The sequence below is a fragment of the Alligator mississippiensis genome, chromosome 1 (genome assembly GCF_030867095.1).
Source record: "Alligator mississippiensis isolate rAllMis1 chromosome 1, rAllMis1, whole genome shotgun sequence".
NCBI classification, from domain to species: Eukaryota; Metazoa; Chordata; order Crocodylia; family Alligatoridae; genus Alligator; species Alligator mississippiensis.
Genome location: NC_081824.1, coordinates 128,336,461 through 128,364,051, shown reverse-complemented (window position 1 = coordinate 128,364,051; position 27,591 = coordinate 128,336,461). Strand labels below are relative to the sequence as shown.

Below are 27,591 nucleotides of genomic sequence, written 5' to 3'. Positions count from 1 at the left end.
TCTCTTTTTTTGTGCACACAGCCTAAAAAGAGTAAAACAACTCATTCTGAAAATTAGGAAAAAAGAAACCTGAGAATAAATTTATTCAACTGTAAAACCATTTGTCAAGAATTATTTTGGAGTAGAGTATTACACCTAAAAACAGAACTATAACATGAGCTTAAAATTAAAAACATCTAAACAATCCTTAACTAAAGCACTGTGCCATTAGCAACCTTGTAATTTGTAAGTTAAGCACCTCGTTCTTTTTGTGGTTTACACATGGCTAATTTTAGCAGTGATGCAGGCAGCTATTACAACATTTACCTGAATCAGCACTAAAAAGAACAGCCTTTCAGCAGAGAAATGTACACACAGGATACCTGACTTAGTGCCTTGTAAAGGTTTTGTTTTGGTATTATTTATATTAATACTTAATGAAAAAGATGATGTAATAGACTTTTATAGCTGCAGTTTCAAGTGGTAACTGGGATTTAGAAACTCTATCTTATCTATAATATTGTTATGGCTTGCTATGAAAACTGGTGGTGTATTCATTGCCCTTCCCTTGGATAAAGTTAAGCAACTGTTCTACACCGTTATGGAACCAGACAACCAAAATGATAGAAACTTGACCCAAAAAACACAGGTGCATATAGGCAGAGGGGCCTTTCTGCGTATTGTCTTGTGAAGAGGGGTAACGTAATATTGGACCCTCTCCTTGGACCGTAACCTTGTCATGGTGGAGAGGCTTGTGTGTACCAATGACCCTCAGAGCTATGTCGTCTGGAGTCTTGCACTCCTAGTGGGGTCTCCCCTGGTGAATGAATCTCAGGTGAGGTTCCAAACTAAGCATGGTCCAAACTCCTGAAGACCCCAATGGTGGAACAGGCATATTTGAAGACCTGCTGGTTCTCTTTGGCTGTGAAGGTGGATGAGGGCTACAGCGGGATGGAGGTCTCCAATTGTCTTGGACATCCTTGCCAGTGTTCAGGGCTCCTTCTTGTCAAGCTCATGTGCTTGTCACTTGCGCACCGGCTTCCTCACATTAAAAGATGTCATGCACAGCACTCTGCCAGGGATGTTAACATCTCCCACAAACCAAATCCTGTGGCGACGGATGAGTGGCAGTGGGACAGAAACGGTGATTTCTGGCAGTCCCTAGTCACAAATCTGCATGTAAGTGGAAGTTGTGTGAGAGTCATTTTGCCATAACCTACAGACACAGAAGTACAATTTGGCATCTGCGGCTGTGACTATACAGTCCTCTCCTAGCTTTCCCCCTCCACGGGGTACCCACAAAGCAGAGGGGGCTGAGGCTTTATGGTGCCCCATCCTTGTCTTTCACTGGGGAGGCACAGGTGTGGCATTTCTTGAAGACTGCCACACCACACCATCCAACCCCCACAGGGTGTCATTTCAGGTCTTACCCAGGACCACAGGAACCTCCTCTATCCCCATAGCTCCTACGTTAACCTCCAGATGTTCTAAGAGCTGCTCTCCTCAGGCTGTGTGATGTTGCTCCACTGGCTCCCTAGATGCAACTACCAGCTCAGCTCCTAGGGCCTGGGCTTATACCCTAGCTGCTCAGCCCTCATTCAATCTGAGTTCCCCTCTTATGGTCATGTGACCGCATAATTGGGCCTAACCGCACCTACTGGCTGCTCCATAGCCTGCTCAAGCCCCTTAAAGTGGTGGGCACCAAATGTGCCCCGCCACAACCCTCCAACCAGCAAAAACAAGAGACTTATCACCAGCTCGAAGCTGTAGTTCAGAGGAGGCTACGGGATAACAACCAGCAGTGGTAAGAAAAGGCCATGGAGATCTAGAGTTTCGCTGACCAACATGACATGAGAAGCCTCTTTCAAACAATAAAAAACATACACAAAGCCACATTCTAATGGCCCAACCTCCTTGCGATCCCAGGATGGTTCCACCCTTCTCACGGACAATGTATCCATCAAGCAACACTGGAAGGAGTACTTCAAGAATCTACTCAACTATGAATCTGACATCTCAGCTACCACCATCGAGTCCATCCCTCAACACCAAGTAATAGAACCTCTAGCTGATCCTCCATCCTTCAAGGAAGTCTGGCGTGCCATCACTCAGACTAAGAACAATAACGTGCCAGGGCCAGATGGCATCCCTGCAGGTCTTCAAAGCTAGTAGAAAAGCAGTAGCACAAAAATTTCACCAACTTCTCATCAAAATATGGGTTCATGAGGAAGCTCCACCTGACTTAAAAGAATGCCACATTGTGACCATTTTCAAGAAAGAGGACAAGTCAGTGTGTGGGAACTACCGAGGCATTGCCCTCCTCCTCCATTGCCAGGAAGATTCTTACTCGCATCCTTCTGAATTGCCTCCTCCCACTTGCCAAAGATATCCTTCCAGAATCCCAGTGTGGCTTTAGACCACCTTGGGGTACCACCGACGTAATTTTTGTTGCACGACAGATCCAGCAGAAGTGTAGCGAGAAACACCAGGAGCTGTTTATGGCACTCATTAACCTAACCATGGCCTTCGACTCCATCAATCTTGAAATCTTATGGAAGGTGCTGGCTAGATTTGGTTGTCCACTGAAGTTCATCAGTGTCCTCCAGCTACTCCATGATGGGATAACCACCACAGTCCTTTGCAATGGATCAGAGACAGACCCATTTATCATATGTACTGGTGTCAAGCAGGGCTATATCATAGTCTCAACCTTTTTTTCCCACCTATCTTGCTGTAATTTTGATTCTCATCCATGACCACCTTCCTCCCAGAATTGGGATTGAATATCAAATAGACAGTCAAGCTTTTCAACCTGCACTGCCTTCACAGCAAAACAAAAATTACCAAGACTGGCATCACTGACCTTCAGTACACTGACAACTGTGTTATCCTCACACACAATGAGACTGATCTGCAGTCAAGTCTTGACTTTTTCTCAGGTGCCTATCACAGCACCTCTCCCTTAACACTGGGAAGACCAAGGTGCTCCATCAGCCTGCCCCAGCACAAGCTGCCTCCCTCCCTCAACAAATTACCACTGATGGAGAACCTGTGGAAAACACTGGGCATTTCCCATACCTTGGCAGTCACCTCTCCCAGTCATTCAATCACTCTTGATGTAGAAATCAAACATAGGATTCGCTGTGCCAGTGTATCTTTTGGAAAGCTGCTTCACTGTGTCTTTGCTGACTGAGAGCTGCAGATGGAAACTAAGATCCTGGTCTATAACGCAGTACTGATCCCCACCCTCCTCTATGGGTGTGAGATGTGGGTGATATGTCAAAGCCATCTTAAGCACCTCGAACAGTTCCATCAGCATTGCCTCAGGAAGATCTTCTGCATTAGATAGGAAGACCCCAATGCCAGGACCCTCTCCGCAGCTAATATAACCAGCATTGAGGTAAAGATCACAAAACATCAACTCTGCTGGGCTGGCCACTTTGTGCAGATGGCTGACACTCAGCTCCAAAGCAAGTCCTCTGCTTTCAACTTAGTCATGGTAAGAGGACCCACAGAGGATAGAGGAACACCTACAAGGACATCCTGAAAGTGTAACATAAGAAGGGTAGCATCATCCCTATAAACTAGGAAGTGCTGACTGGTAACAGGTCTAATGACACTGCACCCTACATCAAGGCAGAGCCCACTTCGAAGAGAACCGTCTTGCTCAGGAATCCAAAAAATAACAAAAAAGAGGAAGGAAAACACACAACATCCTAGCAGTTGCTCCCCCCTGCTCCCCCCCCAGGGCATCACTTATCATATCTGTGGAAAAACTTGTAGGGTACAGATCAGATTCTCAGACACCTTAAAACTTACCTGTAATCCCCACCCCTCGGCAGACATAATTCTCATATCAAGGGACAGCCGACTGATTTAGCATTTTGGGTAGAGGGGAAAAGTGTCAGAGACAGAAAAAACCACAGGAGAGCGAGAAACTAAGGAAAGCTCAGACACTGACATAACAGCACTGGTAGCATGGTCCTGAAAAAAAGTGTTGGGGCCAAGTTCTGGCTGTAAGTAAAGAAACTCTCTTATTATTCTATTTCTGCTTTATTCAAGGACCTTGTACACCCTTGATAAACAAACAGGATTGCTTCAAAGAAACCTGGCTACAACAATTTCTCCCCCTAACCAAAACAACTTTAATTCAAATAGGATAGCAGAATATTTTCAGTGTGACATCACTAGACCTATCTTTTTCTTTTCTAACTTTACAGTAAAGTAAATGAACACAAACAACTTACCTGTTCACTTTTGGTCAGTCTAGTTTTGTTATGTATATCAGATGTGACTAGGTTGAACCTGTGTTTCTCTGAGAGGATCCTCAAAAGTAAAACCACAGTTCTACTCCCACACTTTCCAACTCTGTTGTACACCACTTGGCTAGGGAAAGGAAGTACCTAGATGAAAAATGAAGACAAATATAATTAGCATATTAATATTTATATTTCTATATACTCAGAGATACCAAGGAAATGTGCTGCGACTCCAGAGAGAAACATGGCTAGGATTCTGTATGCATCCCCAGCGCTGGGTGCCCCTGAGGCTGGGGATTTTGACTGGGGTATGCCAATACTCCTGCTGGGTCTAAAAAAAACCCTGGAGGTTCCTGATGAGAGGGTCTTGCTCCACCACTCAGGGTCAGGAAGGAATTTTACTGCACAGTCAAATCAGCATAAACTATAGGGGTGTTTTTGCCTTACTCTGAGGCAGAAGTCACAGTCCTTCTTGAGATCTTTTGAGTGTATTTTAACAAACAGCAGTAACAAAAAAATTGACAGCCCTGATCCCCCTGCTTTATCTAGTAAATTAGGGTATTGTTGGTGCTTTGGGGCATTGTGCCTGGTAGTTGTGCAAGAGTTCATGCAGTTAATAGGATAAACAAACACTTGTATAGTATGATGCAGATAGGGATGCTTCTGCCTGGAGCAGGAACACAGACTAGATAAACTTCAGAGGCTCCTTCTAGGTCTACTCGTCTCAGATCCTATGATTCTATTCATATCTAAATTATAAGCATTTATTTCTACTAGCAAGCTACAAACATATGCCTTATATTCTTCAGCATATTAATGGAAGGCTAGATGGTTCAAAAGATGTGGATGGGCTATGGAGACTTCCACCTCTAGTTTGCAGATTAAGGTGCTAGTCCAGGCCAGTTGCGACTCGGAGACACAAGGCTGCTGCTTGATGACTTACTAAAGAAATTGAAGGGGTTTTGTTTGCTGCTTGTGCCTACGTTACGATATGCATTATCACAATCAGTCAGCTCTGAGTGTTTCAGCAGAAAAGACAAAGAGAAACGTTCTCAGATAGTTATCTAGCTCTGGAGATGGCCCATCACAGGCACAGTTGACAAAGTTGAAAGGACAATTTCAGGGATGCTTGGGCTATAAATGTTTGATTGATACATTGTTTGAGGGCCAGATTCTAATTTCACCCATTTAAGTACATAGGTAGGCTTCAGTACCTAAGAGTGAATTTATTCCACCCTGTTTGAGTCCCTGAAAAACTTATTACAGGAGGCAGGTGGATACTCCTCTTCGCTATTTTTTTGTAAGACTCAGTTGTAAGGATCAGAGGACTGCATGTTATGAAAGTAGATGTATTCATGAATTTTTGGGGACTTAAGCAGGGTAAAAACAGGCATATAAAGTCACTTGGATGTCCAATAGGTAGAAAAAAAAAAATCTTGCCTTTAGATTCCAAATTCACCCATCTAGCACCTCTCACCTATGTAAAAATTGATTAACTTTTTTCTGAGAGAGAGGCAGAATAAATCTTCTAAGAGACTGAGTATGAATTGGGCTTTAACAGCTATGTTGAATGTAGAGTTGTTTCTAACTCATAAATGGATTACTTGATCCATTATGAAACACTGTTTAATGAACTGGCATCTCTCTAGTGCTATAAATAAAAGACATTCACTGGAGCTACTTGATGGGAACTCAAATGACCCAATGGTGAAATAAATGACCGGAACCAAACCCACAACATATCCCTGTGTAGTGTAGTACAATTTGAATAGAATCTTCTTCCCATCAACAAGGTCCCACAGTAATTTCTTACAAGGAACATTAGTCTGTTTCTAACAACAACTGATTGACTGTAATATTACCTTTGATAGAAAGGAAGGGGGTTTTATCTGGAGACTTGGGCATTTGCGTAGTAAAATTTATTTTTCGTTTTCTTCTCAGTTTCATTTTTAATGTTTTGGATTATCAAAATGATTCTTCCTACATTTGTGTCCATAATAAGGTAGAAATTCCTAACACTTTATCTGAATGGTTTATTTGCACAGAGCTACAGGAAATATGTATTGATGTATTAATTCCTGGTATTATTTTTAAGGAAGGAAATAATACTAAACACTCGTAGCACTTCATACTCTCAAAGCTCTTTATAATCCTTAAGTATTTCAACCAAGTATGGTATATGAAAATAGCAAAAATGTTCAAACCCCCCCGCTTCCCCCCAAAACTGTATGCTAAACACTGGATATTTAAGATAAGGGGAAAACTATGCGTTGAGTGATGAAGAATGGCAATTTCACTATATTTTTCTCCAAAAGAGTTATGCTATAAAATGGGATTCGGTATGGATTGAAAGTAGCCAAGGGAATCATGAGAGAACCAAAGAAGACTACTTCAACCAAATCATATGTAGGAAGACACTAGCTTTAAAAACAAAGTGCAAGAATGCAGAAAGTAGGGTAATAAAGACTTGAACTTTTAAAGGTTTGCAGAACCAAGGGTCAACATGCAGCAAAATCACAAAGTGATTATTATTATTATAATAACTGAAGTGAGAAACTGACAAGAAATTGCTACAGACAAGATCAATAGTCACTGAAACTTTGGAATACTGACCGGCCTGAGTAATAGGAATAATGATTATAAACAGCTTTGAGAGTATGAGCTTCCCAAGGTTGTTGAGGGATGAAGGTGACCTCCTGTGCCAGGTGTTGTATATGGGAGCAGCAGACTCTACTTTTAGTTTCTTTTTTTCAAAAAAAGTGCCAGGAGAAAAAAATAATTGATGATTTTTCATTACTAGTTACACAAGGGTTTCTGCTGCTGTTGGCATATTAATATTCTCTTAAAATTAGTTTTTATATACAGAAATATCTGCTCCAAGCTCCTTCCCAGTAGTTATATCTATAGTCCTGCAGCTGTTCCAAGAGAGAGAAGAAAACACATTGAATGTAATTTAACAGGTCAACTTTGGGGGATTTTGCTTTTGTCAACCACAAAATGAAGTAAAAAAAACAGTGGTCTCAAGCTAGCTCTGGACCATAAATCTTTTAAGTACTGTATATCCTGTCATAATTTCAACCCTCTCTCTCTCATTAAAACACCATTATGCAATTATGCAGAGTTCTTGGCCAAAAGGATAGCAGTGCTTACTTTCTCCTTGTCCTCATTTCCAATACATTAAGCAGCAAAAGTTTTCTTTGCTAGGTTGGCTAGCAAAACTAACTTCCTATGCATTCTGCAATTCTGGTTTCTCTAACACCATTTACAATAAGTTCATTACTTCCAGCCCTTTCATTTACAATATGCTATAACCTCTGTAAAACACCTTCTAGGTTTTTTTGATGGTCATCTGGCAACTCCTTAAAGGCAAAAAGGAGTTGCTTCTCTATTTTTCCTATTGTACCTCTCCTCAAGGATTCAGTTAGGGACACTCTTAGTTGTGCCAAACACAGGGCCAGTCTGCAGGCTGAACCATGCCCACAGGCCGGCCCCGTGTGCCAGATCCAGTCCGCAGGGCTGGTCCAGAGCAGGTGCTGCATGCAGCATGCAGCCTAGACAGGTTGTGTGTGCTGCTTGCAGCATGTGTGCTGGCTCCAGCCTGTGCATATGTAGCACGCACCTGCCCCAGCCCCAAACATGGCACACACTGTGTTTTAGATTCAGCAGGTCGGGTTAGCCTGTGGGCTTGATCTGAATCAGCCCCAGATCCAGTGTGCAGGGCCAGTCTGCCACAGGCACTGCATGAAGTATGTCCCAAACCAGTCCCAAGCCATCTGTAACCCATGCCAGATGGGTTTCATGTGCCAGCATGCACTGCGTTGTGGCATGTAGCACTGTGGGCTAGATGATACGGTTCTGTGTGCTGCGTCTTTCACACCCCTGTACTAAGCTGCATCATACCTTTCTTCCCTCCTCTGGACCCTAGGCATTCCTATGAACTTGGATCCACAAAGAAAACTGTAACATATTTTAATTCTACCAGCTTTCATAGATTCATAGATATTAGGGTCAGAAGGGACCTCAGTAGGTCATCGAGTCCGACCCCCTGCCATGGGCAGGAAAGAGCGCTGGGGTCAGATGACGCCAGCTAGGTGCTTGTCCAGTCTCCTCATGAAGACATGCAGGGTAGGGGAGAGCACCACCTCCCTTGGAAGCCCATTCTAGATTCTGGCAACCTTTACTGTGAAGAAGTTCTTTCTAATGTCCAACCTAAATCTGATCTCCATCAATTTGTGGCCATTGTTCCTAGTTACTCCAGGCGGTGCCCTAGTGAATAGAGCATCTCCTATTCCCTGATGCCCTCCTCTGATGAATTTATAGGCAGCCACAAGGTCACCTCGCAGCCTTCTCTTGCGAAGGATGAAGAGATTTAGGTCCCTTAGTCTCTCCTCGTAGGGCCTTGCCTGCACGCCTCTGACGATATGAGTGGCCCTCCTCTGAACCCTCTCAAGATTCTCCGCATCCCTCTTGAAGTATGACGCCCAAAACTGGATGCAGTACTCCAACTGCGGCCTGACCAGTGCCACATAGAGGGGAAGCATCACCTCCCTGGACCTGTTCATCATGCACCTGCTAACGCATGATAAAGTGCAGGTAGCCTTGTTGGTCACTTCATCACATTGATGACTCACGTTCATCTTGGAGTCAACTATGACTCCAAGATCCCTTTCCGCTGCTGAGAAGGTCATCTACCAGCCTGTAAGCATGTTGGTGGTTATTTTTGCCCAGGTGCAGCGTTTTGGACTTGTCTTTCATAGTTTCATAGTTGGTAGGGTCGGAAGGGACCTGAGCAGATCATCAAGTCCGACCCCCTGCCCTGGCAGGAAAAAGTACTGGGGTCAAACAACCCCAGCAAGGTGTTCATCTAACCTCCTCTTAAAGACCCCCAGGGTAGGAGCCAGCACCACTTCGCTTGGAAGTTGGTTCCAGATCCTAGCTGCCCTGACTGTGAAGTAACGCCTCCTGATGTCTAGTCTGAATCTACCCTCTGCCAGCTTGTGACCGTTATTTCTAGTTACTCCTGGTAGTGCTCGGGGGAACAGGGACTCCCCCAATGCCTGCTGGTCCCCCCGATTAGTTTGTAAACGGCCACTAGATCCCCCCTCAGCCGTCTCTTGTGGAGGCTGGACAGGTTCAGGTCCCTTAGCCTTGTAGGGCCTGCCCTGCTGCCCCCTGATCATGCGGGTGGCCCTCCTCTGAACCCTCTCAATGCTGTCCACATCCCTCCTGAAGTGCAGCGCCCAGAACTGGATGCAGTACTCCAACTCCAAGGAGGATTATTCTGCACTGGTCCGGTCCTGTAGGGAGCTGACCAGGAAAGCCAAGGCGGCAACTGAACTCCAGCTAGCTTTGAGCATCAAGGACAATAAAAAGTCCTTTTTCAGATATGTGGGGAGCCGGAGGAAAAGCAGGGGCAACGTTGGACCCCTGCTGAACCAGATGGGGCAACTCACAACTGACGCCCAGGAAAAAGCCAACCTATTAAATAGGTACTTTGCGTCAGTCTTTCATCAGTCCCATGGGACGCCCATGCCCGCTACAGGGCTGGGAAGTCCGGGTGAGGGTGATCCCCTGCCCTCCATTAATGCTGACTTAATGAAGGAACATCTTGAGAAGCTGGATACCTTCAAGTCAGCCGGCCCTGACAATCTTCACCCCAGGGTACTCAAGGAGCTGGCGAGCATCATAGCCCAGCCTCTAGCGCGGATCTTTGAAAACTCTTGGCGCTCTGGTGTAGTGCCCGAAGACTGGAAGAAGGCCAATGTGGTGCCTATCTTCAAGAAAAGGAGGAAAGTGGATCCGGCTAACTATAGGCCCATCAGCCTGACTTCTATCCCAGGGAAGATCTTAGAAAAGTTTATTAAAGAGGCCATCCTTAATGGACTGGCCGACGCCAACATCTCTAGGGATAGCCAGCACGGGTTTGTTGCGGGTAGGTCTTGCTTGACCAATCTCATTTCCTTCTACGACCAGGTGACCTATCACCTGGACAAGGGAGATGAGATTGATGTCATATATCTTGACTTCAAAAAAGCCTTCGATCTGGTGTCCCATGATCGTCTCTTGGAGAAACTGGCCAATTGTTGCCTTGGGTCCTCCATGATCCACTGGCTGGAAAATTGGCTCCGGGGTCGGACCCAGAGGATAGTAATTGATGGAAGTCACTCATCGTGGTGTCTGGTGACCAGTGGGGTCCCCCAGGGCTCTGTCCTTGGACCCATACTGTTCAACATCTTCATTAATGATGTGGACACTGGAGTCAGAAGTGGACTGGCCAAGTTCGCAGATGACACCAAACTTTGGGGCAAAGCATCCACACCAGAAGACAGGCGGATGATCCAGGCTGACCTGGACAGGCTCAGCAAGTGGGCGGATGAGAATCTGATGGTGTTCAACGCCGATAAATGCAAGGTTCTCTACCTTGGGAAAAAAAACCTGCAGCATCCTTATAGGCTCGGCAGTGCTATGTTGGCTAGCACTATGGAAGAAAGAGACTTGAGGGTCATCACTGACCACAAGATGAACATGAGCTTGCAATGCGATGCTGCGGCTAGTAAAGCGACCAAAACGCTGGCTTGCATCCATAGATGCTTCTCAAGCAAATCCCGGGACGTCATTCTCCCCCTGTACTCGGCCTTAGTGAGGCCGCAGCTGGAGTACTGCGTCCAGTTTTGGGCTCCACAATTCAAAAAGGATGTGGAGAAGCTTGAGAGAGTCCAGAGAAGAGCCACGCGCATGATCAGAGGTCAGGGAAGCAGACCCTACGATGACAGGCTGAGAGCCCTGGGGCTCTTTAGCCTGGAAAAGCGCAGGCTCAGGGCTGATCTGATGGCCACCTACAAGTTTATCAGGGGTGGCCACCAGTATCTGGGGGAACGTTTGTTCACCAGAGCACCCCAAGGGATGACGAGGTTGAATGGTCACAAACTACTACAAGATCGTTTCAGGCTGGACATAAGGAAGAATTTCTTTACTGTCCAAGCCCCCAAGGTCTGGAACAGCCTGCCACCGGAGATCGTTCAAGCGCCTTCATTGAACACCTTCAAGATGAAACTGGATGCTTATCTTGCTGGGATCCTATGACCCCAGCTGACTTCCTGCCCTTTGGGCGGGGGGCTGGACTCGATGATCTTCCGAGGTCCCTTCCAGCCCTAATGTCTACGAAATCTATGAAAGTCTATGAAAAACTGCGGCCTGACCAGTGTCGCATAGAGGATCACGTCCTTGGACCTGCTCGAGATGCATCTGTGGATGTTGAACTGTATCCTATTTCATTTTGCCCATTTTTCCAACCTGCCCAGATCTGCCTGGATCTGTTCCCTACTCTCTGGTATGTTAGCTTTGCCCCATAATTTGGTATCATCTGTGAACTTAGACGGGGTGCTCTCCATACCCTCGTCCAAGTCACTGATGACGACATTGAATAGCGCCGACCCAAGGACCAAGCCTTGTGGGACTCCACTGCCCACATCTTTCCAAGTCAATATCGACCCATCCACCACCACCACCCTCTGGGTGTGACCCCTTTCACTGGTCTCCTACGGTTGTCTAAATTCTGATTTTCCTCTTGGGCTGTGTCAGTTGTTAAAGAAAAACTGGTGAGAAGTGAGTGTGTGCTACTGATGTGCATTCTACAGTACATATATAAAACTGTCCTACTAGGCTTACTTCTTCTGTCTTACAAGGCACTCTGTTCTTTATCTCCAACAGGCAGAACCAAGCACATCACAAACTTGTTAAAAGACAAATTGGTCATCATTGGAAAAACTGTAATGAAGAGCAACTGGATAAAATACATGGAATGTAAAGGCTTTAATGGCAAAATTAGAATATATTTAAAAATGGAGGTATAACAATGTAGCTAGGCACCTAGATGTAATGGGCCAGGTCATGGGCCGTCTGACATAGTAGTTAGGCCACCCAAGGAGGGCCAAAGACAGGTCAAAACGCAGGTCAAATCTGGGGTCAGGAAACAGCTACCAAGTTACCAGATTCAGGGGAAATCCAAAAGCACGATCCAAATCACATGCAAAGTCAAATTTCAGGAGGCAGAGTCCAAAATACAGACTCCAAGGGAAAACCCAGAAGCTGAATCCAGAAACAGTGAGCGGGGTCAGGGAACAAGAAGTACTAGATCACAGAGGCTTGTCAGGGTAGACCTTCAGCAGCAATCGTTGCCTGGCCTTGGCTGTCAAGCTGGAACTAAATGGGAAGTCGTTCTCCCCACGGGCAATCAGGAGGCCCAACAGTGTGGCCAACTATGGAATTAGCCCAGGCTGAGCCGCCTGGTAAGACCCCCTAGCACAGGTATAGCAGCAATGTCTAGCTTCCACCATGACACCAATACAATTGCATTGCTGTGGCAGCAAAGTTTTTTCCTGCTGCCTTCCTCCTTCCCCCACTCCCATCCAAGTCAGTGACCAGTGTCTCAGTCACCGTGCCTTAGTTATGATACTGTTTAAAGATATTCACCCACAATAGATTTGACATTGTGTGCCAAGTTCATTTTAGAAAGACAGAAAAAAAGAGCTATTCTGCATCAGATTTTGGCCTTAGCGTGAAAACTATTCTTAAACTGTACGAAGACACTAAGAAATCACAGAAGGTGAGTAGTGGTTATCAGTGCAAAATGAGGTACAGTTTGGATGCATTCATGACTAGTTTGCCTAAGGTGTTTCTTCAACAAAGGCCTGGGCCTTTGCAACAGCTCAGCACTTGCTTTGTAGCAATGCAAGGACAGCGTAACTTAGCTATCAAATCCCAAGTACAAAGAGGAATTTTTGGAGCCAAAAGGCACAAGTGTACTGCTGTTCTCCACTGTAGCCAGTTAATACCAGCAACAAATTGTAATTCTACCTACTTCACAGGATAATGCATGCGGTGCCAAGCTTGCTTTATGAAAAATGCTTTTTTACATTATATCATGATTTAGTAACAGTTTCTGTTGAGAGACCACTGTTCCAACATAACCTGCTGAAAATTTATATGTCAGATACTACTTGGAAAAGCAGTTGAGATACTGCTTGGAAAGTTAAACTATTCAAAAGGAACGCTAAGTGGAGTAGTGCTGTGCTATTTGGAATTTATAGGCAATTACTGGAATGAGCAATAAGGGCAGTTAAAAAGGACGTGGATGTACCCCAATTCACCTGAATAGTGCCCCCTTTCTAGCCATCATTTTACAATTCTAACTAAACTCAACTAGAGGGATGAAGTTCATAATTACAAGACCAATGAATTTCACCAGTATTAAAATAATATACATAGACTATTTTGTTCGTATCTAATTCATTGCATGAGCAATGAAAGAAAATGGGTGCTTTCCCATATCATATGTTCTAATCTCCACAAATGTAGATTCATAGATTCATAGATGTTAACGTCGGAAGGGACCTCAATAGATCATCGAGTCCGACCCCCTGCATAGGCAGGAAAGAGTGCTGGGTCTAGATGACCCCAGCTAGATGCATATCCAACCTCCTCTTGAAGACCCCCAGGGTAGGGGAGACCACCACCTCCCTTGGGAGCCCGTTCCAGACCTTGGCCACTCGAACTGTGGAGTTCTTCCTAATGTCTAGTCTAAATCTGCTCTCTGCTAGCTTGTGGCCACTGTTTCTTGTAACCCCTGGGGGCGCCTTGGTGAATAAAACCTCACCAATTCCCTTCTGTGCCCCTGTGATGAACTTATAGGCAGCCACAAGGTCGCCTCTCAACCTTCTCTTGCGGTGGCTAAAAAGGTCCAGGTTCTCTAGTCTCTCCTCGTAGGGCTTGGTCTGCAAGCCCTTAACCACATGAGTGGCCCTTCTCTGGACCCTCTCCAGGTTATCCACATCTCTCTTGAAGTGCGGTGCCCAGAATTGCACACAGTACTCCAACTGCGGTCTGACCAGCGCCCGATAGAGGGGAAGTATCACCTCCTTGGATCTATTCGTCATGCATCTGCTGATGCACGATAAAGTGCCGTTAGCTTTTCTGATGGCTTCGTCACACTGCCGACTCATGTTCATCTTGGAGTCCACTAGGACTCCAAGATCCCTTTCCACTTCCGTGCCACCCAGCAGGTCATTTCCTAGGCAGTAGGTATGCTGGACATTTTTCCTCCCTAAGTGCAGCACTGCTGCATTTCTCCTTGTTGAATTGCATCCTGCTGTTTTCTGCCCACTTGTCCAACCTGTCCAGGTCTGCTTGCAGTTGTTCCCTGCCCTCCGGTGTGTCCACTTCTCCCCACAGTTTTGTGTCATCTGCAAACTTGGACAGAGTACACTTCACTCCCTCGTCCAAGTCGCTGATGAAGACATTGAAGAGTATCGGTCCAAAGACCGAGCCCTGCGGGAGCCCACTGCCCACACCCTTCCAGATCAAAACCGACCCATCCACTATGACTCTCTGGGTGCGACCCTCTAGCCAATTCGTCACCCACCGGACTGTGTAGTCGTCCAAGTCACAGCCTCTTAACTTGTTCACCAGTATGGGGTGGGATACCGTATCGAAGGCCTTCCTGAAGTCTAAGTATACGACATCCACCCCTACCCCTGTGTCCAGGCGTTTTGTAACCTGGTCATAAAAAGAGACTAGATTAGTAAGGCACGATGTGCCTGCTACGAACCTGTGCTGGTTTCCCCTCAGCATAATTTGTCCTGCCGCACTCTCGCAAATGTGAGCCTTGATAATTTTTTCAAAGACTTTGCCAAGGATGGAGGTGAGACTGACTGGTCTATAGTTGCCCGGGTCCTCCTTCCTCCCCTTCTTGAAAACGGGGACCACATTGGCCCTTTTCCAGTCCTCCGGGACTTGGCCCGTGCGCCACGAGTGTTCGAATATTCCCGCCAGTGGCTGTGCAATGACGTCGGCCATTGCCTTCAGCACCCTCGGATGGAGCTCATCCGGGCCTGCTGACTTAAAGGCATCCAGTTCCTCCAAGTGACTCTGCACCATCTCAGGGTCTACTCTTGGTAGTCTGGTGCCCTGCTGCTGCCTCTCTACAATCCCAGTGAGAGACTTGTCTTGCCCCTCACTTAGGAACACCGAGGCAAAGAACTCATTGAGGAGTTCAGCCTTGTCCCCCCTGTCTGTCACCAATTGCTTCTACCCATTTAGTAGGGGTCCTATTCCTCCCTGGGCCTTCCTTTTACTCCCTATATATCTAAAAAACAATTTTTGTTATCCTTAACTTGGGATGCCGTCCTCAGCTCCATGGTAGCTTTGGCCCATCTAACTGCCTCCCTACAAGCACGAGCAGAGGAGGTATACTCCTCTTTGGTAATCTCTCCCTGTTTCCACTTTTTATGTGCCCCCCTTTTGGCCTGTAGGCTGCCCTGGATTTCTCTGGTCAGCCAAGGAAGCCTCCTGGCCCCTTTCCCTCTTTTTCCTCGCATCGGGATCGTCTCCCTGTGTGCCCGAAGGATCATTTGCTTAAGGCACAGCCACCCTTCCTGGGCTCCTATCTCTTCAAAACTCCTACTCTGCAGTAGGACACTCACTAAAAACATGTAGGACACTCACTAAAGAAAGAAATCACTTTTATTCTGAAAATACTACAGTAAAATACCTCAAAATGTAGGGCCTGAATCTTCAATCTAGCCAAGATGCATTTCACCCAGAAAATGGGCATGGGATCAGAGGGAAGGCATCTCCTGTCACCTTTCTGCTTTCCCAGTCCCACAGCCAGTTTTGTTCTTGGTGTACCAGTATCCTACTGGCTGGGGATTATTTGACTAAGAACAATCATAAAACTGCATGAGACTAGTGGGATGTACAAAAATGGTCCATGATAGTTGTGTGGATTTTTAGAGTACTCACACTCAATGAGCACCTAGTAGATCTCTGTTAAGCAAGATGAAGGATTCTTCTAGTAGCAAGGAAGACGTCTGATTATGCTAAGAGAGGAAGCTACTTAACTACTATGCTAATTAGACCAAAAAGCAAAAAGTGAAACCCAAATGCCATGATATACATGTAAACATACTATTGTATGTAAACTGTATGTAAACATACAGCTATTAATTGTCAAGAGTATTATGTATGACATAGTAGTACACTCCTCAAACCCTACCTCCAAAACTACACTAATTCTTAGCAGTAAAGTTTAGTATAGGGGCCTTTGTTTTTACCCATCTGTGAAATGCTATCATCCTCCCAAAGATCTAGAGCGGAGAGGAAGTATTTGGTAATCACCCATGTGATATGAGCTACAAATCACAAGTTCGCAAGAGAATACAGACATTCCAGGCTCATGTAAAAACTATCAACAGAAAAAAGTCTGCACTATTTCATAACACACATATTTCCATTTTGAACCTAGTCCTATAAACGTGAATTCATTAATTGACCTTTCTGACAGATGCATTACTTCCTCTGAACAGGGCATCCCAGAATTTACAGCTGTAGAATCCTACAGGTGATGGATGTAATGTCTGGAAGTAATAGCTGCTGCTAGGCTTTTCCAAAACAACTGTCAATGATGCTTGACTGGTTAATGTCAAACACATTTTATTGTACTGAACAATGCCGTACAATAGGATCTATGATGGGGAGATAAAAAGTGCTATTAGTATATCAGAGAATCATAAAACATATTCTGATTTAAAGACTCAAGTGAGTGATGATCTGGATTTGCTCATTTTCATTCCTTTCATTGTACAGCAAAACCGACAGTACTCACTCATCATGTACTCTAACTTCATTAGACTATGCACAAAAGAAGTTTTACAAACTACAAGGTCATCTCCTGTAAGAGTAAGAACAAAACCAGCTCCCTTCTCTCAAAGTGTTTTTAAGGCCTTTTTGAAGAACAGAGTTCCGTTACACAAGGTGTACCAGGATGCCTGAGGGCCATGCAAAGACCATTTTCCATGCAACATGTAGCCCGTTTCTGTCACAGCCTTTAAGGTTCAGACACACAGGCTGGGGAATGAGGGGGATGCGTCTAAAGGTCCTATACACCGATTTAATCATAGCTCCAACAGGGAGAGAATAGAGTAATTAAGCAAGCCAGTTATTGTGAAGCTGTGTATGGAGCAGCTCTGCAATATACATTCTGTATCCTCTATTTGGGTATTACTTATTCCCTAGTTCAGGAACATGGATTAGGTGCTGGATTTGGGCCAAATCCAGAACTGCCCTGTGCAACGTAGTGAAAAAACACAGTAATAGATCTGTACAGGCATTTCAACATATGGAGAGTTTCACTTACTCCATTATCATCAGTTTCACTAAGTCCCCAACTTGACTGTGGCTGAATCTTAGCAACATCATTCTTTAAATAATACACAATGGTATATCTTTTTCACTACAGCTTTGTGTTTGAATAGTTCTACCAGTTAAAGCAAAGAACAGGTGCAGCCAAGTTGGACTGTCTACCCTCAGCTCTGAGATTCTGTCTCTCTGTCTCACACACTTACTATGCACATTGGCTTTTGAGTCAAAATATGATAGTCACTGCAGTCCACATACAAGAAAAGCATGTACACGCAGGAACCTGGAATTTTTTGATCAGAGCTATTATTTTCAAATCCTTCTTTAGCTCACAGGAAGACAATATTCGAATGTTTTGCTTAAGTATCAGTTAGACTCCACTTGTAATGTAATTCCAGCTAATGTAAATTAGTAGATGCTGCAAAGATAAACCCTAAAGTTTTGCAAAAAGTTTATAAGAGCTTTTGGTTACTATGGAAATGTAACCAAAACTTTATTTACAACAGGGCAGAGTATGGACAACCTTATCAAATGTACTCAATGTTGCAGCAATGTGTTCCTGTTTTGTATTACAATAACACCTACAGACTTTATTCAGTTCTCAGGTTCCCAGTATACTAGGCATTAAGCAAATGTATGAGGTGAAAAGGTTCTCAATTTTCCAATGCTTCTTATATGCTGATATCTGCTCCATGAGATTAGTCCTCTTTAATACATCTTACTCATCTGCTTTCTAGGTTCCCTTGAAGAGTCCAAGTAATCTCTCCCTTATTGACACTGGGGCGAGGGACAGACATTACACATAAACAGAAACTGGTTTAAACTTGTAACAGAACAGAACAGAACAGATGTTCAGTGCACATAAACCAGTTTGGAAATGGCTGAAACCAATTTGAGATAAACCTGGTTGAATGTAGTATCAGACTTAACTGTTCTGGCTCAAACCAGTTTATGCAATGGCTGTCCCAGACCCCTTCCTTGTTTAAGTAAATCACAGTCCCCCAGCATCCTAGCATGCTCTCAGGGCTTGGCGGAGCTTTCTGCTTCACAGCAGAGCTGCCCCCTCCCCCCCCCCAATCCCCCTTCTGCACCCTGGCCAGAGCTCCAGCAAAGACTTGCAGGCACAGCAGGGTCTACCCAGCTTCCCCCTGCCCTACCACCCCTCCCTCCCTCACATCTCCCACAGCACAGACCCCAGCCCCACAAACACCAGGCATGTGGTATGCTAGCTAATGCTGGCGCGCGCGCGCATGTGTGTGTGTGTGTGTGTGTGTGTGTGTGTGTGTGTGTGTGTATCTCCAACTTCCATGGGGTAGGCAGACAGAACAATAACTGCTTAGGGCTGTTTGGAGCTAATCAACAGGTCAGCCAGCAAGCTGTTTAAGAAGTCTGACATAATGGAAAGAGGCCACTGTTTTGCTAATCAGGTGATAAATAATGTTATCCTCATCAGCCCTCAGCTGGCTTGCTCGCCTGTCAGTTTGCTGCAGACAGTATGAGGAAGCAGGGAGGGAGACTGAAAAGCTCCATATTATCAACAGGTGCATGCACTGCATCCCCCCACCCTTTGCCTCAGTCTGCTAGACCAGGGCTGGGAACTGGCAACACTCCCACCCCTTGAGCATCCAGTGCGGAAAAGCCTGGGACCATGCAGGCAGACCTCCCTAATCAGAGTCCTGCAGGGCTTGGCCTTGCCTCCTTCAGCTTATCTCCCTGCAGAAGGGAAGGGAGGGCTGCTCTAGCATCCCCAAGCTTCTAGCCTGAACCACTGCAGGCATGTGCCTGAATTTCCTCCGTCCAGCCAGAATGTTTGTCTGGTTTCAAGCCAGTTCAGCCTAGCCAGGTTAGACTAGCCTGAAAAGATTAAATCAATTCATGCTCAGACTTGTTGAATGTCTGTCCCTAGCCTAAGACATCTGTCAGAAAATTTGGTTCACTATCATACAGATCTCAAAATAGGAGAGATCAATGAGCTCTAAGTCACTTCTGTTTTGCTTTCCCATTACAATAACAGAAACTGTACCAAAAAACGGGATGAAGAAGATGGTAGCAGAGGAACAAACCCTCATATTACCTCAACAGTAACAAGAGAAGGATTAGATCACATCTGTATGTGTATACTGTGATGATAATTTGTTTATACATTATAGCACTGTACTATAACAGTGTAGTATAACACTTAGTATATTACAAGTTAATTTATCTGGTATATATCTGGCTGTAAGATACATGCAACTGTAACTTCAAAATAATTACTGTACAGCACACTAAATGTTGTGTCAAAACAAAAACGTAGTATAAAAAATTCAGACATACAATTCACTTTGAGTTACATGATCAGTTCTAATTACAGTTATCAAGAAGCGAAACCTAGAGCCTAATTACAGTGGCTTGTTCAAGGGGTTTGAAAAGTAACACGACAATTTAACTGTCAGGTTAAGTAGTGGGAATTTTTTTTCCTGACTGTTCAAGATGATAAGAGTTGACAAGAATGATTTTTAGATGAAATCCAGACAGGTAAAGTAAAGACATTTCACAGTGAAAATGTGTTAATGAGAAGACTGTTCAGTGACTCAGTAAATTTACACATGAATTCCAACAGCAATGACACTTCTCCAACATTTTGGACAAAAGACAGCTTTCTCAACAGCAGTTTGATCTTCAGTTAAACTGTGTATCATTTTGGAAAGGTTGGCTAAATAATTTATAGTACAAACACTTCAGATATGCAGATATGTGTCTAACTCAAGGGTGGGCAATTATTTTGCCTGGAGGGCCACTTTAGGAATTTTGGTGAGCTGTTGCAGGCTGGAGAGGCAGAGGCAGGATGCTGACTTGGCTCAGCATGGCAGAGGCAACTGAGCCTCTCTGCCCCAGGCCCATCCATGCTGCACCCACTGCCAGGGGGATCTCCATGGAAACCGGCCAGGACCCTTATAGGCAGGGCCCACTCGGCCAGATGGATGAGATGGGACCACAAGTAGGCAGGGAGAAGTGTCCAGGAGCAGGATGGGCAAGCAGGGGCCAGAGCCGGGATTGCGGGGTGGTAGTAGTGCAGGGCCAGACCCCAGGGCAGAGCTGTGAAATATGCCCTGCCCGTGGGGGTCCCAGCTGGTTTCCATGGAGACCCTGCCCACCTGCTCCATCCAGCACTCCTAGTGGTGGGTGCAGGGCACATGGACCAGGGTGCCCAGGCAGTAGGGCCAGGTCTGGAGGTGGCAGCTGCCAGAAGGAGCCACTGCCACAGGAGCTGCCAGGAAGTGGAGTCCAGCCACCATGCCATCTCCTCCCTGCCACCCGCCTGGCAGCGGGACTATCTCACGTGCCATGGCCTGAGCTGTCCCCTTCTCCTGGGCCGGGCAGGACTGAGGGACCCACCATGGGCCAGATAGAATCTCTTGATGGGCCAGATCCATCCTGCAGGCCGTATTTTGCCTACCTCTGGTCTTTCTCCATGTTTACCATGTCAGCAAATCTACTGTTTATCCCTCTAATAAAGGCTTGAAAAAAACTACAAGGCTATTTGGCTACTATCCCTACCAGCCAGGTTAACTCTACCGCAATCTGCCCAGGGTATCAATTCTTCCTAAACAGCATCTGAGCAAACAACCCTCTTTGGCGGCTCCATCACTGAGAAGTTCATAAAGGAAATTTGTTCCTCATTCTGCAGCTCTCTTACCTGGGGTCAGAGATATTCAGGGTCTCTCCATGTGTGTTATGGAAATGAGACTTTAGAAGTCAAAAGTGAAATGTTTGCTTTTAACAGGCCTACATTTTCTTGTCAGTATGATTCTGTGTCATATTAGAACACATCAGTGCAATCTTTCTATCTTCTTTGGGCACTTACACACATGCAGGGAGCCTGCTCCAATGCGCTGTCAGAGCACATAAATTGACACTCTGGCAGCCTTGCAGGTCACATGTACCAGTGGCACAGCATGCCACCACACTGAGAAAATGGTGGTGGTACACTTCGAACTAAAACATGTTCAATGTACTTTACTTTAAAGCACGCCACTGCCATTTTGTCAGTGTAGAGAGACTGCGCTGCTAATACATGTGACGCACGGGCGCTTTTAATTAAAGCAACTCACTAATTAAAAGTGCCTGCAGTGCCGCGTCAGGAGCATGTGTAAAAATGCCCCTAGTGTCTGGGTGAAAAAGGTCATTAATGAAGGGAATATGAGCTAAAAAGTTATATAAATAAGCATTTTTTAAAGTTGTTAGCAAACCAGTTTGTTTTGGATCCTCTTCTATTTCTAAAGTCCCAGACAGAAGCAGAGGTCCAAAGTGTCCTTTCCCTTGAATTTGCAGCAGACAAGACAGCTCTATGCCATGGATGTATTTGAAGATGACAATGGCTGTGCCCAGAAACTGCACATCTCAGAAAGATGCCTCCTCAAACTCATCTTAAGCAATTCTGAAGCACTGAAAACAAAGAATGACCTAACTTGCAAGTACAACTTAGAAGGGGATGTAATTGAAATAGGTAAAAAAAAAAAAAAAAAAACCCTCCAAAAATAAATAAGCAAACTACGGCTTAGCCTTCTCCATTCCCGCTTGAATCACAAAGATCCACTGCGTGAGGCACCAACTTGCCTGGTTCTACGGCAGCCCAGGCTGCAGACTGAAGAAGCTGCTAAAACGACTAAACTACTTGCTGAAGCTGATCAACTCTAAGGAGGAGACTAGACAACTTTCTATAGGAGGAACCGAACATGCTGCAGAGCTAACTCAGGAAAGCTGCGTAGGATGGATGGATTATTAAAAATGAAGCAAAAGTACAAAGCCACCAGATTTGTGTGTTTCCTTTTCACCTAATGAGGGATTCAATTGGAAAAACAAACCAACTTTTTTTCAAATCAGTGTTTCAAAATTTGGCAGCTAATCCGTTCGGAAGGACATGTTAAAAAAAAAAGTCCTGTAAAGATCCCAAAGTACTGAGGTAAATTAAATACCAGGATTCTAGATATACCTACTTTTATAGTTTGAATTCTTAAGCTTGTGAAAATAAAATGTACCAGCTAGAAACTGAATAGTTTCTGTGACGTGTTCAAAGCCTCTCCAAAGCTGTTCAAAATCCTTGCAAACATTCCTATTAAGCTTGGATCAGGTCTTCATAAAGGATGCAATAAATGCTTGGCCTCTACTATGGTCTTGTAGGTGCTACTGGAATAGCAATAAGAAATCAAAAAAGAAAAACAACATGCAGGAAAAATTTTACTGCTGTCCAAATAGTCAGTTCCCAAACTCATGGCTACACATTTCAGCACATTTTCTCTTGCTCCTTTTAAATTTCATGCAACACAAATAATGCAGTATGTGCTGGCATGTTTCTCATGGCCTAATTCCTCAATCTGTTATGCTAGTTTTAGGTGTGTTGTTAGTGCTGTTACAATGGTGTAAAACTGATGTAACAATATAAATCAAGCCTAGGGTGTTTTGTTGCAGCAACATGAAAGTATTTGCAATTTTTAAACATGTTCCCCTTTGGATGGGAAGAACGAAGCTGCATGTTGGTGAAAGAGACACATTATTTAATGGGCGAGTTTAGGTGAGCGCTGTGGTTGATGAATTCCTTGTGCCAGGATAATGAAAAGTAAACCTAGAACCATAGAACCTAGAACTGTAGGGCAGGGAAGGACCCCAACAGATAATTTGGTCCTCCCCCTTGCACTGAAGCAGACTCAAGCACATCAAATATAAAAGCCTCCAAAAAAGAAGATTGTACAACATCCCCTAGTAGTACCTTCTGGTGTGTCAACTGTGATACCCATACCCCTAAAAGAAAGTTTTCTGTAAGCCGCAGATCTAGATGGCATATTAAGTTGATTTCTTTTTGTCTATGTCCCAGTAGCCTCAGAAAAAATTGAACATTATCCTCTTCATAGCAAGCTTTTACATACTGAAAGGCTGCTATTATCCATCCAGCTCAGTTTTTTTTCTCCCTAGATTAAACAAACTCAGTTTCTTCAACATTTACTCGTTAGGCCATGCAGAAGGCCCATAAGCTATAACCTTATAGGCCAACTCAGGGGTTGTCAGCTGGGGGTATTTGGGAAGACCTTAAGGGGTAGGAAGGTGGGGACAGAGCGCCACCACCCACCACCCTGTGCTACTGCCTCCCAGAAGCAGTGCCCTCCTGCGGGCTGTATAGGTGCTACCCAGGGGGCAGGGTGGAGGAGCTTGCATGTGGTGCCCCCTCCTCTTCCCTCCCCACCCCATCCAGCTGCCTGGGGTACACTTACTAAAAAAGGTTGAAAACCACTCAGCTAACTAAATCAGAGATGCATAAACTTTTGTGAGCAAGTCTATAAGGTGCAAAGCTACCCTGCCTTCTGCCAGTTCAGACCTATCATGGTTAACTACCACTCTGCTCATGAGGTCAAGTTTTCTAGACCTCTTACTCTTATCGCTTGCTTTGGAGGAATCCTTTTCTTAAGGTCTAGTCAGTGCCTCGAACTGGACACACTGATCCATCTGAATAATCATCACTGCAGTCTCTTACACACACATACCACTGTTAATACCATCCAGAATGACTTGTGTATCCTAAATTTAGAGGACTCTGATGTACAGTAAATGGACCATTCAGTGCTGTCCTCAGTGGTTGTGGGAATTTATTCAGAGATTGGTTAAGAATTTTAGCATTAATTTAACTGCATACACTCCATTTAAAGCCCTGCATTAGGCCTAGTATAAACAAAAGTTACTTCACAACTTGTGCGGGCTATACTCCTTGACAACTTAACATTGTATAATGTTTTCATACCAGCCTTGCAACAATTAACTTCAACAATAGTTATTTTTTCTAAGTAAGGCTCTTACCCAAACTGTGGCTTACTGAAAACAGTGGCATATTTGCTTTCTGGTTCAGGAAAAGGAATAATATAATGTCTGACCCAGAAATTTATACTGACTGCTTGAAAAAAATAGAAGATTGAGTTTAAGAACAAAGGCTGTCTTTAAAGCCCTTTTGGATATTGCATCTGCTCTTAATGTCCTGAGCAGTAATTCCTAGCAGACTACTGCACAACAGTCAATCTTGGGTCAGTGATAGTGAATTTGATCTTGATAGCCTGAGGCTACAGAACACATTCCTCAAAGTCTCTCAGCTCATCTTTGTTTTTTTTCCCTTGAGAATTTATCACTTTTTGGTTCCAAGGTTGACCCTTTATTTATTGGGTCAGATGATCAACTAGTGAAAATTGAAGTCTAGGGTCTGGCTCATTGCCTCCATCCTTTTCATTTCTATTCCTATTTGGCCCAATTTAACTGTTCCATCAGTTAAATTTTTGGAAGGTAGGTTTTTATTCTGTTTTTTATTATTTAATTTTTATTTTATTTGTATAATTTATTCTATTTTTATTATTTTTTCTTCTTTCATTCTATTTTTATTCTGTTTTTAACTTCATCTGATTTGTGTACCTTAGTGCCAAAAGCATGTTAGTTGAGCATTAAGTCAATTACTACTTCCTAGAACCATGACAATATAGCTGGATTTTCATCCAGCTACGATTATAGGTATTGGCCTGCAATCCAGAAAGCTCATTAGTCATATTTCTTAAGACCTTTATGTAAAAGTTTTTCACCCATACTCTGATCCTAACATATCTTGATGTTTCAGCCTCATGTGTTTGGCCTGCAGTAATGAGAACTGCAGATGTATCACCTCTCACTGTAAATCTGCTCAAATCTAATGCATTTAGACTGCTTGGAAAAGTGACCTCCAAGGAACACTTAAATGGATCAAGATGTGGTGCTGGACACTTAATAAAGTGGAACTTTTTGTCTGAATCTGTATTGAACCGGACCAGGCACTGGAATTAAAACTGTGAGCTTTTGCTCCTAAAGCCATACAAAAGACGACCCCTGTGTACCCTTGTGAAGAGTAACTTCATTAACTTCAATTATAATCCAAATCTGCACTGTAAAGTGTATTTTGCTGTTGGAGGCAAGAGCTGAGATCCTAAAAAAAAGGCTCAAACATTGAAGCCACATAAAGACATGCATAAAGTTGGGAGAGGAATTGATGTAAGTTATGCAGTTTTCTTTAAGCGATTTAGCTTAGATTGGAGGCAAACAATATATGCATTCACCCGGGGGGGGGGGGGGGGGAGTGGGGTGGGCAGGGAGGGGAAGCAGGCAGCCTGTATTGGTGGAAGCCTGCAGGCCAGAAGCACTTCTGAATGCCTCTGCAGGCTGCCCAGGTTGCCAGAGACTGCCAAGTACAGTTGAGTGCCTAGGCCACCCGTGATTGGCTGCTGGGCAGTCAACCATGCCCCCAACCCCCTCACCACAGACCCTCCCCTATACCCTGCCCAGAAATGTCCAGAAGCATCCCAGAGCGAGTGCCTCCCTTGTTAATTGCACAGCTTGCCTGCATCCTGCCATGGCGCCCTACTGCCCATGCACAAACCCGCAGACCCAGAAGCAGGGACATGTCCTGCTTGTCACCCTGTGCGATTATCACTAGAGGCTGCAGGACATCAAAACCAGCCAATCTTGACATGATCTGGCAGCTGGTCACCCTGGGGTGCGACTTCTTGCCCACAAGCCAGCAGCTAGCCATCCCATGCAAGGCTTAAGCCTGCTCTGGCTTCAGCCTTCCTACTGTGGACTTAGCCTTCCACTTTCCAGGCTCCTGGCCCCCACATGGCTTCTGTGCCTCTGTCCCAGCCCTCAGTCCTCTGGGTCCCTGGCCCCAAGCTAGTCTGCCTGCCTAACAGTGAGTGCCGCACCAGGCACCCCTCTATGGCCTCCAGACCTCCCCATAGCTACAATTCAGTCCTCTGGTTCTTAATCAAAATATAAATTCAAGGCCACTGCCTATATACAATGGCTACATAACAAAATTCTCCCCAAACTGGGTCATACTTCCCTGCAAACTATAAGTCCCCAGTAACTCTTTATTTGCAGCCCCCAGGAAAAGTGTGGATGAGTCAGTCCCTCTCCTACAGCCTTCTTGCTCTGGGACTCCTCTCCCTTCTGCCTGCAGGGCCAGACTGAGTGCTGGTCTCAAGCACAGATCCTATGTACCTCCAAAGCTCCACCCCTTCCCGTCAGATGACTCCCAGTTACCCACAGGGGTTTTCATTTTGGGCCTGATGACTAGCTTGCCTTTCCCTGCTGCAACTTAACTCAGCTGCTTGTGGCTCTTTCCTGGACATATGCCCTAGCTCCTGGATTAGCTACTCCCTAGGGGTAGTTCCTATCTCTGTGGGTTTTGACCTACTAGATTCCTGGAAGCTACTGGTCTCACCCTGCAAATTTAATTTGCTGCAGCATCCCCTTAAAGTAACAGGAGCCTCTGGCTCACTGGTACAGTGCCCTAAAATGTTACCCAGGTATACTCTGCAAGTGCAAAGCTAAAACCTGATGTCCTGAATAAATTCCGATTTAATTTATGGCTACAATTTGACTTTCCCTTGCTATTCTAATAGGAAAAGATGTTCTCTACTTCCCTGTCTAAAAATTGCATAAGGCTGTGAAGGTGTAATGGTTTCTAAATTCCACAGGAAGGTGATTACTGATAGTATTGTAGGAGAATAATTTAGTAATACTTGCACTCAGAGCTCTTTCTTCTCTATCTTGGTTATTGAAACTTATCTTCCATCTTGATTTTATTGAAATACCTTGATTCTTACTTCACTGACCGAGTGTTGCATTGTCCCCTTCAAGTCTATCCAAAAACGTTGGCAACCTGTCCGCTGTTTTGATGGTATTATTGCATCTATTGACTGGTTTCCAATCACCTTCTGCTTTAAAGACATTGTCACTGCCTACATGATATCTTATTCAGTATTTCTTGTCCACGTTTTACAGTACTGCCAACCAGGCTGTTAAAAAATCTTGAGTCAGGCCCACAAGAATCATGGGGTTGGCTTAATGAGAATGTTTTAAATGATGGAGAGTATTTGTTACCCTTATTTTCTCCATTCATAAGGGCAAGAAACATTATTAAATATAAACAGGCTCTCCTGGAGTCACTTAATTTCAGTAGCTGAAACTTTAAGGGCAGCCCAAAATAACAAATAACTCACAATAAAATCATGAGAGTTTGGAGGCCCAGGGAGTTGGAAGGGAAGAAGAGTCAGAAGGACTAGTAATAACGATCAAATCAACACCCTTGCTCTCATTAATAACTCTGGACCTTTTT

The 27,591-nt window shown here is 44.7% G+C and overlaps 1 protein-coding gene across 4 annotated transcripts in view; it reads right to left on the bottom strand.

The window, feature by feature from the left end:
• Nucleotides 1-27,591, bottom strand: part of UST (uronyl 2-sulfotransferase) — a 365,729-nt gene that overhangs the window by 205,653 nt on the left and 132,485 nt on the right. For all 4 annotated transcript variants that reach the window (XM_019488345.2, XM_019488348.2, XM_019488347.2 and 1 more), the window contains exon 3: nt 4,227-4,382. In XM_019488345.2, the coding sequence (XP_019343890.2) occupies nt 4,227-4,382 (156 nt within the window). The remainder of the gene's footprint in view (nt 1-4,226; nt 4,383-27,591) is intronic.